This window comes from Mya arenaria, chromosome 12 (genome assembly GCF_026914265.1).
Source record: "Mya arenaria isolate MELC-2E11 chromosome 12, ASM2691426v1".
Taxonomy (NCBI): Eukaryota; Metazoa; Mollusca; class Bivalvia; order Myida; family Myidae; genus Mya; species Mya arenaria.
In genome coordinates this window covers 32,366,361-32,383,433 of record NC_069133.1, presented here as the reverse complement: position 1 = coordinate 32,383,433, position 17,073 = coordinate 32,366,361, and the positions used below count along the sequence as shown (strand labels likewise).

Genomic DNA, 17,073 nt, shown 5'->3' with positions numbered 1-17,073 from the left:
AATCAAGACGCTCATGTGGTACAGGGTCACTCATCGAGGGCTTTTATTTTGAATCAAATTTTAACCAACAGTCGTTAGAAATATGAAAAAAATAAATTTAGTACATTATGTTTCTATGTTTTATTTTATTTCATAAAAATAAATAGAAGAACTCATTTTGAACACATTCAAAAAATGTCGCCAACGTGGAATATATATGTGAGAGTATCCTTTTAAACAAAAACTAAACAACGGGGCTGGTATTGTAATTGGATCTAAGAGCGATGTAGCTAATCTCAGCTCTGTGTTTACATGTTATTAATAACTGACCAATACAGTGAATGGAGGCAAATATGAATTACCTTAAGATTAAATTTAGTCGCAAATAAATCCATTCCTTTGATGATACAATAACGAGCTGTACTACAAAGGGAAGCAACCACTGCTTGCAAGTTGGAAAGATCCCGTCTAAACCTAAAGATCTTCATGAGCTTAAAAGTCGCTGTTACATACGTCAAATAATTTCGGACTGGCAAAATTAGAAAAAAAAATATATTCGAACAGTTAGAATACAATTTACATGTTCAACACGATGAAATTGCAGAAAGGCAATCTTAAAGGACTAGGCGTACTCATTATGAATTTCAACTTTCCCGTTGTTTTTTCAACGTCCGCCTACTGCCAATCATCTGATACACAATCCCTGTGGCGGAATTGAAAAGGTGCCAGGCAATTAGATTGTATTCCGAGTTAGTTATACTCCGCTTATTCTTAATCATTAAGATCTTATTCCATGTCATCAAGCTATGACATAATACCAGTAAGTAACTTCAATATTATACACGCTTATATTTATTCACACAGATAATACATGATTGCATGTCATTGGTGTTTCTATGTTGAACTAACTGACTACCAGTGGGGCCTTGGTAACTAGCCTGTGATGGCAAATGGCGGTGGCCGATCCAAAGCCGAAATGGTTCTGGGGGCACTGACAGACGGTGAAGGCGTCCGGCTTATACACTTCACCCTGTTTGACGATGGTTCTGGGGTCACTGACAGACGGTGAAGGCGTCCGGCTTATACACTTCACCCTGTTTGACGATGGTTCTGGGGTCACTGACAGACGGTGAAGGCGTCCGGCTTATACACTTCACCCTGTTTGACGATGGTCCCGTCTGGGGGCACTCACAGACGGTGAAGGCGTCCGGCTTATACACTTCACCCTGTTTGACGATGGTCCCGTCTGGGCCCTGGTAGTTATTGCCTGAAACGTGCTTCTTGTACTACAGGGTAAATAATCAGCCATGTATATTGTAGGAACAGGTAAAAGAATCCCCGACAAGAAGAGAAACATTACAAATGAATACTTATTAAAATCTGACGACTGAAATGTTTCCCGACATTTACATCAGGTTGGCAACAAACAAAAGTCAAACATTGTGGAAATTAGTTAAGTATAGGAACGCAAGCAAACAAAAAGTTCTCAGCTCTATGTTTTACCATTAGGATAAGTTAGGCAGCACTGGTTTGGGTCCTGAACGGTGTCAACACATGGCGTGAAGAAACAGTCGACGATGGCGCAAAATATTTGCCCGTTCTGGCCACACTGGCATGGCTGACAGGGGGACTTCCGGATACTGTCGCCTACCTGATGGAACAGTAAAAGGTTTATTTTATAATTGTAAAACCTGTGTTCTAATGTGTTGATTTTGTATTTTGTGTTCAAATCACCATAAATATGTAGGAATAATCTTATCCCGAAACATGGAAGAGCAGCTCAAAACAGTCTAGTCTGACTTCATTAAATCATTATTAGGTCGTCTGAAATTCTATTTTATTTTGGGGGTGGTGGTTGGAGTGGGGATGGGTATGGGAGGGGTATTCCAAAGTTAAAGTGGAAAAAAACTAGAGGCGAAACGAACTATCAACGGGGCCTTAAATTTATGTGTATAACATATTTACTGAGCAGTGCTTGATCTTTTTGTATAACATTCCGTTATAGACGGAAGTACGTTCATAGTACATATGTTAACTTGTATAAACTTGGTTGGTAATATGCAAATTAGCAAAGCCTGGGTTCTGTGTGTATTGAAAGTTTACCGTATATAAAGACCAGTGGATCCCTAAAGAGTCAAGCATACTTTTCTCCGAAGGGATCTGTTTGTGTCTGTTTGGCGTCGCACGTGACATATATATTACACTGTCATATCCCCTAGCTCCGGCGTAATATGTATTCTTTTATTTTATTCTTCAATAATCAAGTGTAAAGCTGGCTTACCTGATATAAAGTACCATTCCAAGTACATCCCTGTGGCGCTGTCACGGTATGAAAACAGGGTCTGATCTCACCACAGCGGCGAGGGAACCCGCAAACAGACCGGAAATGATTACTATACTGCACAACATTTTGGCTCAACTAAATATACTTGGTCACTTTTTAGTTCAAATATAAGAACCTGCCCTTAAGACACGTAAAAGGAAGATAAGAGAATTGATAACGATGATGCCCTTTCTTTAAGTTATAGTTAGATGACATGAAGTAACAGTTTAATGATAAATAATAGGCGGAGTGAGCGTAGCGAACGAAACTTTCTTTGTGATAAGATTATTTCTTCATATCAGGTCATCTTTCTGTCTTAGAATGCATCATCATTGGCTGACAAATTTTCAACACAAAACCTGACGCATGGAGCGTGTATCGGATGAGTGGCAGTAGGCCGACGTTTAAACACTCTCAAAAGTTATTTAAAGAACTCCGATCTCCAATCGAAAACAACCTCGGATGTATATGGACGGATTGAATGTCAGAATTCCTATCACTTAACTACGCTGCAAGTAGATCGCGTAGTTATTTCAATTTAGCAGTCAAACCTAGTGAACAGAATACAATTACCACGTTTAAACACTATACTGAAGTAATATTATTATCCTTTTTCATTTTATGAAGTACTTTTACTAATGCAACGGCATACATTATAGGATGTTTTCGATGGAAGTGGAGAGTGGTTGCAGTGGAAGTGCCGTGAGAGCGCCATGGGAACGCAGTAGCACGCCATGGAGCTCCGTAAAAATGCCAAGGTCGCCGTGACATCGCCATCTTCATGAAAATACGGACCATACGGGAAATTTAACAACGCCGTGCAATAGCAGCGGCAACGCGGCTAGGCGTGACAGGGCTTTAGAACGAATTTGGTTGTGTGACTTGGAATATTTCTTCCGAACATCAGAGTTCTCTTAAGTCATTGTAAGACTCCAGTCAAGCTGGACCACGGCATTCTCATTTATCAGAGGGTTGACAAGGATAAATCTACGCATAGCATCATCCCTCCAATGGACCAAGTGACAGGCTCTCTATAAATAGGGACTGGCCTATCTTTCATAATTCCCTATTTTAGATATGTTATATCGTCACACAGCCCCTAATATTGGTTCTCACTCACTCACCGCATCAACTGGGTAGGGCATCCCCCATATGGCTTGAGAGTGCACGTGGACGGGACGCGGTGGGGTTAAGCCCAAATGCCAATGACACAGGCAGACCGTATAACCTATAAGACCACCTCCGCTACCATCCAATTATTGGGCAGAAACAAGTTAAGGTCATGTGATATTTCTTTGTTTCCATTCTTTACATCAGCCAAAAACAAAGAACGAATTACAAAATATGATAAATATGTATGAAAAAGAGAAACAATATAAAAACGCATTTAAACATCAAAATAAAATTAGGAAAACATAAACTTATAAAAAGAAGCTCTATGAAAACAACAATAGCAAAAAGTACGATTATCCATTTTTCGTAAGATAAATATAATAAAACTAAATACATTTCACAAACACAACATCCAATACCCGTAGTGTATATAACGAATTAACATTTACTCATCTTCAAAAATACAAAAAAAACCCCATATGAACACAATACAATGAGGGTAAATGCACGGTCTTTTTTTACAAATTAAAAGGCTTTTAAAATATAAGTTATAACCGTTGTCTCCACTTTGAAAGCCAATTGATACAGTTGGTAAGATAAGATTAGTTGTAATCACAGAACTCTCACTAACTCTTCACCAAGTAGTTTTAAAATATGTGATAAGTTATCTCCCTTCTGACGAATAATTATGTGTAGCTACACTTCGGAGCTGTACGTCTCATTGACAGTGAATGGCACTCCTGTAGTTAACTATATTATTATCAACCAGTCTGAAAGTCTGCGTATTCGGTGATGCTCTCTGATCACTATTGGTATGTTTGTCAAAGGCAAGTTTTTCCACCGCTGACAGAACGCAGACTGATATATAAGCACATGATATAAATAATCATGAATGTTCTTAATCATGATGATCATATTCTAATCTAGAGTCAAAAACTGATATTTAAAGAATAGAATTTATATATTTTTAAGGGTAGACCCCAACGCTTGTTCATTTCGCTCGCTGAGAGAATGAATCTTATTAATAATAATCATTGGAGAATAAACTTTACATAAGTATATACGCGGTATCCAAGTACCATCGACAGACGTTAACGTTTTAAACCCTTGAAACCGACCGTTTAGCCGTTCCGGTTCAAAAACTGAAACGCTTCCCACTCGCACGTGCTCATTGTTCCGCACGTGCGCTCCTCGCGAAGCACGGGACAATAGTGACCGGGATGAACAGCACGCCGGAGGATATTCCGTTGACGTTCCTGACGCCCAAACCCACACGTCACGGAACACGCTCCCCAAGTTGACCATTCGGAAACCAGGCAGCCGGGTCCCGCCGCTAAAATGAAAATTAAGTTAACAATTTTGAACATGCTTGAATTGGAGACCACCATTTATTCCTGACAAATTTGCAAACTTACAAGTTCGAGAATCGGGCCCAAACGACTTAAATACTAAATTGTGCTTAATATCGTACGAAACTTGTCTCTCATCAGTTTACACGTTCCATACAGTTTTCGTCCAGTTTGCAGCAAAATCAGAACGTCAGCAAAATTTGCACTGCTTTGTTTCCGCTATTAGCGTGCGTGTAACACAAACAATTTACAACTAGACTAAACAACGATGTCGGAAAAAACAATTAACACCAATTAACGCACTTGAAACCGACATTCCATTAACTACATGGTCATGGTCATGTTTTTGGATAATTGAGTTAAATAGAATGGACTGGTAACACATAGGTAACAGTATCAATCAGGGATGAAAAATAAAATTATATAACCAATAATCAGCATTTAGATTTCATTTTATATCAAACTATACTTTAAGCCATTAAAGTTTATCTGGCAAATAAACATTGACGTTTTGTTCGGTGATTTGCATTTGAATGAACAGTAAGGAATCCTTAAACTTTAATGTTGATTTTTTTTAAAGCAGTTTTATAACTTGTCAGTTCTTACGACTGTATGGTGAGATGTATTTAATGGTAATTTAATTACTTACGTTAATTCATACTGCTATGATAAATGTTATCTACACTATGTGTTAATATATTTATCAACTCATAAATCTATGCAGTGAAACACCCTCTTGATCAATTCAACCACCACAATGCATTACCTATTAAGGGTTCTGCTCTCGGAACTTCTATTTCATTAACTTTTGGTTCTTTTGATTGTTCTATTGCTTTGTCAATAATCTTTTCCAACTTTGGAATAACTTCACTCGGTTGCTCAAATTCAGTTTCATCACTGTATATAACTAAATTTCTTTCCTGTTTTACAGGTGGCGGGACCTTTCCTTTCCGGCGATACTCGGCAATTTTCGTAAGGTAGACTTTCGCAATAGGTGGCAGTGATGTAATATTGCTGTAATAAAAAGAACTGGCCGAATGAGCGGGTTTGTTTGGTGAAAGCGAGTAAATGTTTTCTCTTGGCACGGAGTGCCAATCCGGGGAGGTAAAAGAAAGCCCCCTGTCCGTTCCTGCGTCAATAGGATAAAGATCAATCTTGATATGGTTCTTCCATCGCCTGCGTTCACACAGATCATATGAGGATACGCCCACAAACCAGTCTGGGCTTGGAACCAGTCGAACCATGAATGTGACCTGAAATGTAAAGACATCCGATTTTTTATTTATTGTAATTGACATTAAGATCAAGCGTGTTTTTTTCAAACTTTTACTTCGTGTACAGGTTAAGGTTATATGACCACAAGAAAAGCCATTTCCATTCGGCGATGTATTTCATACACGATCTTCTTATGTGTTTCAAAGAAAGGTAAAACCACCAATTAAACTTAAAAAAGGCGACCAATATACCCATCTGAATGTGGACATGAATTAATACAACTTGCGCATCTTGTTGTTGTTGTTTTTAACTTTAAACTTTACCCGTACGAGTTCTGCATGCTATTCAACTACATCACTTTCTTTTATGAAACTACTTCTGGTGTTGTATAGCTTAAAAGATTTGGTATGTATAACTCTCACTGAAAGGTGAAAATAAATGAATAAATGTAGTAAAAATCGGAAAAAGGAAAACACTCCGACAATACAGATAGGTTTTCGGAGGTATGGATTTTCATGCCATGGTAATCCACAGACTATATTATCTATATGTGATAATCCGTTTGTATTACAGAATCGCTGGATGCTTTTTGGCACATGCTTATAAAGCATAAATCTATGTTTCATGCAAAAACATAACAACAGTTGTCATTATAGAATTCTTTGATGAAGTTCATGCTAAAGTGGCCCGTAAAGTCGCTTTAATGGTCGTTTGCGTTGTAGGCGTCGAAGGATGCCGTAAATATCATGATGCAGTATTGTTTGTTCGAAACAACAGTCTACTTGAACATGACGTCAAAGGCAATAAGTAATGGCAACAGCCTTTGCAGATTTGTGTTTGTTTTGCCGATGTTTGCTGCCTGTGACGTAATCCCTAAAATGTCGACTGTCATTTGCACTACTGGAAAACATAAACTATTTGTTCTTGCCACACTTAAACAGCTTAGAAAACCATTAACTGAAGACCGTTCAATAAGTGATACAAATGAAAGACATGCTGTTAAATAAAACAACCGTTAAAGTACAAATAACTCATACTTGCATTTGTTTTATGTATAATGTACACTGCTGGTTCAGTAAGTACAAAGCAACTGTCATTACCGCTGCGCTTTTAGGTCGTTGGCTGTTTTCAATGCAGGATAGTCATGGCAAAGGTGTTCGACCAGTGGCTATTTGCAATACATAGTAGATTGACCATTGTCTATTTGCAATGCTCATTATTTTGAAAGTGGGTTATTTGCAGTGTATAGTTGTGTGACCGTTGGTTATTTGAAGTGCACGGTAGCCATTGCAAAGTGCAAGTGACCGTTGGCCAATCGCAGTGTACAGTAACCATTGTAAGGTTTGTGACCGTTAGCGATTTGCAGTGCACAGAAAACTTGCGAGGGGTGTGACCGTTGACCATTTGCAGTGCACAGTAACCATTTCAAGGCGTGTGACCGTTGGCCATTTGCAGTGCACGGTAACCATTGCGAGGCGTGTGGCCGTTGGCCACTTGCAGTGCACGGTAACCATTGCAAGGCGTGTGACCGTTGGCCATTTGCAGTGCACGGTAACCATTGCGAGGCATGTGACCGTTGGCCATTTGCAGTGCACGGTAACCATTGCAAGGCGTGTGACCGTTGGCCACTTGCAGTGCACGGTAACCATTGCGAGGCGTGTGGCCGTTGGCCATTTGCAGTGCACGGTAACCATTGCGAGGCGTGTGACCGTTGGCCATTTGCAGTGCACGGTGACCGTTGGCAATTTGCAGTGCACGGTAACCATTGCGAGGCGTGTTGCCGTTGGCCACTTGCAGTGCACGGTAACCATTGCGAGGCGTGTGACCGTTGGCCATTTGCAGTGCACGGTGACCGTTGGCCATTTGCAGTGCACGGTAACCATGACGAGGCGTGTGACCGTTGGCCATTTGCAGTGCACAGTAACCATTGCGAGGGTTGTGACCGTGGCATTTGCATTGCACGGTAGCCATTGCAAGGCGGGTGACCGTTGGCCATTTGCAGTGCACAGTAACCATTGCGAGGAGTGTGATCACTGGCTATTTGCAGTGCACAGTAACCATTGTAAGGCGTGTGACCGCTGGCCATTTGCAGTGTACAGTAACCATTGCGAGGAGTGTGGCCGTTGGTCATTTGCAGTGTACGGTTACCATTGTAAGGCGTGTGACCGTTGACCATTTGCAGTGTACAGTAACCATTGTAAGGCGTGTGACCGTTGGCCATTTACAGTGTACAGTAACCATTGTAAGGCGTGTGACCGTTGGCCATTTGCAGTGCACAGTAACCATTGTAAGGCGTGTGACCGTTGGCCATTTGCAGTGCACAGTAACCATTGTAAGGCGTGTGACCGCTGGCCATTTGCAGTTCACAGTAATCATTGCAAGGCGTGTGACCGTTGGCCATTTGCATTGCGTAGTAACCATTGCGAGGGTTGTGACCGTGGTCATTTGTAGTGCACAGTATCCATTATGAGGCATGTGACCGTTGGCTATTTGCAGTGTACAGTAACAATTGCGAGGTGTGTTTCCGCTAGCCTTGTGTAGTGCAAAGTAACCATTGCAAGGCGTGTGACTGCTGGCCATTTGCTGTGCACAGTAACCATTACAAGGCGTGTGACCGTGGCATTTGCAGTGCACAGTAACCATTGCAAGGGGTGTGACCGTTGGTCATTTGCAGTGCAAAGTAACAATTGCGAGGTGTGTTTCCGCTAGCCATGTGTAGTGCACAGTAACCATTGCAAGGCCTGACGCCGCTGAACATTTGTTGTACACAGTAATAATTTCGAGGCGTGTGTCCGTTGACTATTTGCATTGCACGGTCATCATTGCGAGGGGTGTGACCGTTGGCCATTTGCAGTGAACAGTAACCATTGCAAGGCGTTTGACCGTTGACCATTTGCAGAAGCAACCATTGCAAGGCGTGTGACAGCTGGCCATTTGCAGTGCACAGTAACCATTGCAAGGCGTTTGACCGTTGACCATTTGCAGAAGCAACCATTGCAAGGCGTGTGACCGCTGGCCATTTGCAGAACACAGTAGGCATTGCAAGGCGTGTGATCGCTGGCCATTTGCAGTACACAGTAGGCATTGCAAGAGGTGTGACCGTTGGTCATTTGCAGTGCACAGTAACCATTGGAAGGGTGTGTGACCGTTGGCCATTTTCAGTGCACGGTAACCATTGCGAGGCGTGTGACCGCTGGCCATTTGCAGTGCACAGTCACCATTGTAAGGCGTGTGACCGCTGGTCGTTTACAGTGCACAGTAAGCATTGCAAGTCGTGTGACCGTTGGCCATTTGCAGTGCACAGTAACCATTGCGAGGTGTGTGACCGTTAACCATTTGCATTGCACAGTAAGCATTGCGAGGCATGTGACCACTGGCACTTTGCAGTGCACAGTAACCATTGCGAGACGTGTGACCGTTTACCATTTGCAGTGCACAGTAAGCATTGCGAGGCATGTGACCGTTGGCCATTTGCAGTGTAAAGTTACCATTGCAAGGCCTTTCGCTATTTACAGTGTACATTTATTATGACATAGCTTTCGACAATTTGTTATTTGCAGTCTAGAGTAACAATTGCAATGCGTTTGGAAATTGGCTATTTGAAGTAAAACAGTTACCACGGCCTGAAACAAAAACACAAAACAATGAATAGAGCCACACCATACCAGATTGTGCGTTCCATCTGCTATAAAGTTGGCCGCAGTTTTCCCTAGCCCTCCGGAAATGGGTGCTGCGGTAAATGTGTCCCGGATGCCGCCATAAGCCTGCGCCTCGATATCAAATCCCCGCGTGTTACCCTCCTCCGCGAACGCTTGGACCGCCTCCGACGCAAGGGCTCCCTCTCTCCACATTGTGTATCGGTCCGAGTGGCTTCTTCCTGGAAGAGAATAAAGGGGAAACAAATTAAAAGAACTTTTGACTATTTCACAGCCTGTTTACTTGTTAATATCTTGTCACTTTTCTCGAACGAAAAACAAGTATTTCAGAGGAAAAGGCGTCTAACCAGTCTTACACCAACTTGCCGTTAAGCAAATATGCCTTGCTATTCAAGTAATACTTTGCAAGAAGGTAAAGCAACGCAAAAATTCTGCCAATGACCAATGTCCAAACGCCTTGCCATGATTACTGTAAACTGCCAATAGCCAATGTCCAAACGCCTTGCCATGAATACTATAAACTGTCAATAGCCAATGTCCCAACGCCTTGCCATGATTACTGTAAACTGCCAATAGCCAATGTCCAAACGCCTTGCCATGAATACTGTATACTGCCAATAGCCAATGTCCAAACGCCTTGCCATGATTACTGTATACTGCCAATAGCCAATGTCCAAACGCCCTGCCATGATTACTGTACATGATTACTGTAAAATGCCAATAGCCAATGTCCAAACGCCTTGCCATGATTACTGTACATGATTACTGTAAAATGCCAATAGCCAATGTCCAAACGCCTTGCCATGATTACTGTACATGATTACTGTAAAATGCCAATAGCCAATGTCCAAACGCCCTGCCATGATTACTGTACATGATTACTGTAAAATGCCAATAGCCAATGTCCAAACGCCTTGCCATGATTATTGTACATGATTACTGTAAACTGCCAATAACCAATGTCCAAACGCCTTGCCATGATTATTGTACATGATTAATGTACACTGCCAATTGCAAATGTCCAAAAGCACTGCCATAATTATTGTACATGATTTATGTACACTGCCAATGACCAATGTCGATACGCCTTGCCATGATTACTGTACACTACTAAGAACCAAAGTCCATGATTACTGTACACTTCCAATAACATTGCCAATATTACTGTACACTGCCAATAGCCAATGTCCAAACGCCTTGCCATGATTACTGTACACTGCCAATGGCCAATGTCCAAACGCCTAGCCATGATTACTGTACACTGCCAATGTCCAAATGCCTTGCCATGATTACTGTACATTGCCAATGGCCAATGTCCAAACGCCTTGCCATGATTACTGTACACTGCCAATGGCCAGTTTCAAAACGCCTTGTCATGATTACTGTACACTGCCAATAGCCAATGTCCAAACGCCTTGCCATGATTACTGTACACTGCCAATGGCCAATGTCCAAACGCCTTGCCATGATTACTGTACATTGCCAATAGCCAATGTCCAAACGCCTTGCCATGATTACTGTACACTGCCAATAGCCAATGTCCAAACGCCTTGCCATGATTACTGTAAAATGTCAATGGCCAATGTCCAAACGCCTTGCCATGATTACTGTACACTGACAATAGCCAATGTCCAAACGCCTTGCCATGATTACTGTAAACTGCCAATAGCCAATGTCCAAACGCCTTACCATGATTACTGTACACTGCCAATGGCCAATGTCCAAACGCCTTGCCATGATTACTGTACATTGCCAATAGCCAATGTCCAAACCCCTTGCCATGATTACTGTACACTGCCAATAGCCAATGTCCAAACGCCCTGCCATGATTACTGTAAAATGTCAATGGCCAATGTCCAAACGCCTTGCCATGATTACTGTACACTGCCAATAGCCAATGTCCAAACGCCTTGCCATGATTACTGTAAACTGCCAATAGCCAATGTCCAAACGCCTTGCCATGATTACTGTACACTGCCAATAGCCAATGTCCAAACGCCTTGCCATGATTACTGTACACTGCCAATAGCCAATGTCCAAACGCCTTGCCATGATTACTGTACACTGCCAATAGCCAATGTCCAAACACCTTGCCATGATTACTGTACACTGCCAATAGCCAATGTCCAAACGCCTTGCCATGATTACTGTACACTGCCAATGGCCAATGTCCAAACGCCTTGCCATGATTACTGTACACTGCCAATGGCCAATGTCCAAACGCCTTGCCATGATTACTGTACACTGCCAATGGCCAATGTCCAAACGCCTTGCCATGATTACTGTACACTGCCAATAGCCAATGTCCAAACGCCTTGCCATGATTACTGTACACTGCCAATAGCCAATGTCCAAACGCCTTGCCATGATTACTGTACACTGCCAATAGCCAATGTCCAAACGCCCTGCCATGACTACTGTAGACTGTCAATGGCCAATGTCCAAACGCCTTGCCATGATTACTGTACACTGCCAATAGCCAATGTCCAAACGCCCTGCCATGACTACTGTAGACTGTCAATGGCCAATGTCCAAACGCCTTGCCATGAATACTGTAGACTGTCAATGGCCAATGTCCAAACGCCTTGCCATGACTACTGTAGACTGTCAATGGCCAATGTCCCAACGCCTTGCCATGATTACTGTACACTGCCAATAGCCAATGTCCAAACGCCTTGCCATGACTACTGTAGACTGTCAATAGCAAATTATGAAAATTTGCACGGATGATGCAGGGGCATAAATGCTTATTTTTCATTGATTTTCAGATAGAACATAAAGTTTGGCAGGGAAGAGTGTATATTTCTCTCGGATTGTTATGACTTCCTTGTAACAAGCAACCTTTTTCACTGGGATGGGATTATGGTTATGAGTAACACAGACATACAGACAGTTCAAGGTCTGAAGACAAAGCAAATTTTCTTGTGTTGTTTTTATTCAGCCACATTCACTTTTCTGCCTATTCTTTTGTTTGATGCATGGCTTTTTCATTTAATTTATAATTATAATAGGTGAATATTCCGAAATATTTGAGGAGAATAAGGTCACGTAAGATATGACTAGTTTATTTACATTTGTAGTAACACACTCAATTCAATTACTTTCGATACTTCTTGATTTTTACGATGCAGTGCCGTATGCCCGTCGATAAAAGGCTCTTATTGAGGATGGACATTTAAATTCATAAACATATTCAGAAACATCTGACAAACGGATAACAATATAATGGACTGCACATCATTATCAATGTAAATTTGAGAGGTTCAGAGATAATAAAATATTAAGACATGATAAATGTTCATCATTTTCCAATCAGTTAGTGCCACTGCAGATTTATACTGCTTACTAATATTTGCACGGCTTAACTGGTGTTAAGTCGATATTTCATTTCAAGATAATTGAGTGATTTGAAAGCTGTCTTAATCATAGACATACACCATGCTGAGATATCGTTAAGCTTGAAAATATGCTTGTGGGACGTTTACCATAGCTTGTGCGGAGTCTAGACTTCCTATATATGCTGAACTCAGTGCTATGAAAATTGGCAATAAAAGCGGGAAATGCTCAGGGAGATTGCAAAATGATTAAAAAAAACTCTAAATGTATTTTGAAAAACGGACTGAACATTATTTGGAATATTAATTTGATAGGTTGAGAGAAAATAAAATATGCAACTAGCATACTAAATGTTTATCACTTTCAAAAAAATTAATACGTCCGCAAAATCAGACTAATGGATACTGTTTGCATGATTTAAATGGTACTGAAGTCGATATTTTATTTAATGATATTTAACTGCCTGTGAAGCTGTCTTTATCATAGGAATCCAAAATACTGACTTCAATGTGCCCGAGTCTAGACAGCTCATACGTTAACGAGTAACTTTTATATTTTATTCTAACTGACGGTTTCCTTCACATTCATAAGTCGACCGGTTGTAAGGTTGCGTAAACAAGGGTAAGATTCGCCAATAAATATCATATTACAAACTTGCAATTGATTTTTTCTAAACTTAAAGGTACTGAAACTGAAAGAGAAATAGATGAGAAACAGCTGTAAAAGGGGTCGACCATAAATTGACTTTTGCTCAAAACGTTTATATAATCATAATTGTATACAGAATGAGAGGATGTGAAGATACCCCTAGTCATGACACTGGTCATGACACTGAATACATACAAAATGTGAAGATACCCCTAGACATGACACTGAATACATACAAAATGTGAAGATACCCCTTGACATGACACTGAATACATACAAAATGTGAAGATACCCCTTGTCATGACACTGAATGCAAACAAAATGTGAAGATACCCCTTGTCATGACACTGAATGCAAACAAAATGTGAAGATACCCGTAGACATGACACTGAATGCAAACAAAATGTGAAGATACCCCTTGTCATGACACTGAATGCAAACAAAATTTGAAGATACCCCTTGTCATGACACTGAATGCAAACAAAATGTGAAGATACCCCTAGTCATGACACTGAATGCAAACAAAATGTGAAGATACCCCTAGTCATGACACTGAATGCAAACAAAATGTGAAGATAGCTCTAGTCATGACACTGAATGCAAACAAAATGTGAAGATAGCTCTAGTCATGACACTGAATGCAAACAAAATGTGAAGATACCCCTAGTCATGACACTGAATGCATACAAAATGTGAAGATACCCCTAGTCATGACACTGAATGCATACAAAATGTGAAGATACCCCTAGTCATGACACTGAATGCAAACAAAATGTGAAGATACCCCTAGTCATGACACTGAATGCATACAAAATGTGAAGGTACCCCTTGTCATGACACTGAATGCATACAAAATGTGAAGATACCCCTTGTCATGACACTGAATGCATACAAAATGTGAAGATACCCCTTGTCATGACACTGAATACAAACAAAATGTGAAGATTCCCCTAGTCATGACACTGAATGCATACAAAATGTGAAGATACCCCTAGTCATGACACTGAATGCATACAAAATGTGAAGATACCCCTAGTCATGACACTGAATGCAAACAAAATGTGAAGATACCCCTAGTCATGACACTGAATGCAAACAAAATGTGAAGATACCCTTGTCATGACACTGAATACATACAAAATGTGAAGATACCCTTGCCATGACACTGAATACAAACAAAATGTGAAGATACCCCTTGTCATGACACTGAATACAAACAAAATGTGAAGATACCCCTAGTCATGACACTGAATACAAACAAAATGTGAAGATACCCCTAGTCATGACACTGAATACATACAAAATGTGAAGATTCCCCTAGTCATGACACTGAATACAAACAAAATGTGAAGATACCCCTAGTTATGACACTGAATACAAACAAAATGTGAAGATACCCCTAGTCATGACACTGAATACATATAAAATGTGAAGATACCCCTAGTCATGACACTGAATACAAACAAAATGTGAAGATACTCATTGTCATGACACTGAATACATTTAAATGTGAAGATTCCCCTAGTCATGACACTGAATACGCCCCTTGAATTTCGTTACAATGTTTTGATTTAAAACTGTTCAGACTAAACTTTTCTTTGATACAAACTACGAAGTGACAAATACACAGCTGATTTATGCTTGTTTCGGAAATGAAATTACAATTTCAGTTCAATGGTTTAAAACTAGTATACCCTAATTTGTATAAACTGTAGCTAATGGAAATAGTGCATCTCCAGTTTAGATAATCTTCATTTGGACGCATTTTTGTATTTTATAATAAAACTTATTGGAGCCAGATTTTGGCCAATGATTACTTCAAAAAGAACACAATATATTTTGCACATACCTATAAGTTTTGACCACTGCGCGTGTGGGCGGTATTTCGGGTACATTCTGGGGTATCCCTTCTCCGACCACGCCCCCTGAAATGCCAGTTCGTACTCAGCCACGATGTTTGGCTTGCACTTTCCGCTGTATTTTTTGGTCTTTTGTTTATTCTTTCTGACATTCTTTGCGTCACACATCACCAACACCACCAGAACAATGACACAGGATATTACATTTGTAATGTTTGCCATTTTCTTTAGGTATATTTTTTTGTGTAAATAGTGACCCTGATCCTTGTTCCTGTCAAATCAATGTTTGTTCGTATACTTTCTTTTCTGTATAGTTTAGTTGCCAAGTCCTATGGAAAATATTGCATTGCTTATGATTTTAATATATCATAGAAATGACGATTTGTTTGTATGTATGTTTGTATGTTCACAATTTATGTCCATGGAATGCGTTGCACAAAGCGAGATCAACCGTTTGCAAATGGCTCAGTGTTTAATAAGTGACTCTCTACCAACTAAATAGATTAATAGCAAAGCTCTCAAAATATTTCTTATCAGCGTTTTACAACGGTTTGTAATAGATGCGCGTCGACCCGGTATATTTGAAATTGGATGAAAGTTGCTCCAGCGTGGGCTTATATACTAGATTTACGGGAGAATGTACCCAGTAACTCCCAAGGCTCATACAACGTGGGATCATTTTACTACAGAACAGAACAATATAATTGGGGAAGAACGGAGGTCGGGCATAGTAATGGAGTTAAACATCAATAATTGTAAAATATTGCTTCGGTAAACAGGCCTAGTTATGAATAATTTGGCACAGGTGGTAGAACAGATTTCAAAAGAGAGCATAAATTATGATGTTTTTGTTTCAACAGCGGTAACCAACTTTTGCGGCTATTTGAACACGTGCTCATTGGTAAACAAAACCTGTTGGTGCCAACCGTTGGCCTATGTTCTAAGACATGTAAGCAATACGTTGTTATGCATTAGAATAAATGTGTATTTCTAGTCCAATTAAAACTACGCTGGCTACGATTGAAACTCTAATCTGTGTGGAAACGGTAAACTCAATGCATATGATTTTCGTTTACAAATTCTTTATTTAGCATTACACGAACGTCCCTTATTATGTGAAACAAGCTAAAAGCATAGATGCAATAAACAATTGCTTACGATCTATGTTCATATACCAGCTCCAAAAAGATGCCTTGTTTCCGACAATATTTGCTACGTCATGGCTGTTTGAGTGCGTTCCGCAGCGCTTCTTTATATCAAGAGAGCTAATGTAAGCGTGCAAACATCAACAGCAAACTAAGACTGTATATATTAGGTAGCCTCTTCTCCTTGCACATTTGTTGTATTCTCTCAACAACATGGCACATTTTCAATCGCTTATCAGCTGAAACTAGAAAGTATATATCTGTTCCTCTAAAGTGATGATTGTTTAAACCATAGACCACACTGAAAAGTAATTGCAGATGAGAAAAAAAAAAAATGCACTGCAAAATGAGTGCCAAGCACCAATCGCAATAAACAAGATCATAATACTTATGTAAGCTATGTTGAAAGGTGTATATTTCCTGGAAATGATTGATGTGGCTGTTTAAAAG

General features: G+C 40.4%; 2 protein-coding genes across 2 annotated transcripts; both read right to left on the bottom strand.

Moving 5' to 3' along the window:
* Positions 1 to 872: 872 nt before the first annotated feature.
* Positions 873 to 3,038, bottom strand: LOC128210609 (von Willebrand factor C domain-containing protein 2-like). The gene is made up of 4 exons (XM_052914959.1): positions 2,955 to 3,038; positions 2,261 to 2,377; positions 1,483 to 1,630; positions 873 to 1,246 (listed from the first exon to the last, which is right to left on the bottom strand). The coding sequence occupies exons 1-4, from the start codon at positions 3,036 to 3,038 to the stop codon at positions 1,032 to 1,034; spliced, it is 564 nt and encodes a 187-aa protein (XP_052770919.1). The 3' UTR covers positions 873 to 1,031.
* Positions 3,039 to 3,694: 656 nt separating this feature from the next.
* Positions 3,695 to 16,039, bottom strand: LOC128212310 (spondin-2-like). The gene is made up of 4 exons (XM_052917700.1): positions 15,469 to 16,039; positions 9,645 to 9,856; positions 5,531 to 6,017; positions 3,695 to 4,748 (listed from the first exon to the last, which is right to left on the bottom strand). The coding sequence occupies exons 1-4, from the start codon at positions 15,698 to 15,700 to the stop codon at positions 4,537 to 4,539; spliced, it is 1,143 nt and encodes a 380-aa protein (XP_052773660.1). The 5' UTR covers positions 15,701 to 16,039; the 3' UTR covers positions 3,695 to 4,536.
* Positions 16,040 to 17,073: the final 1,034 nt, after the last annotated feature.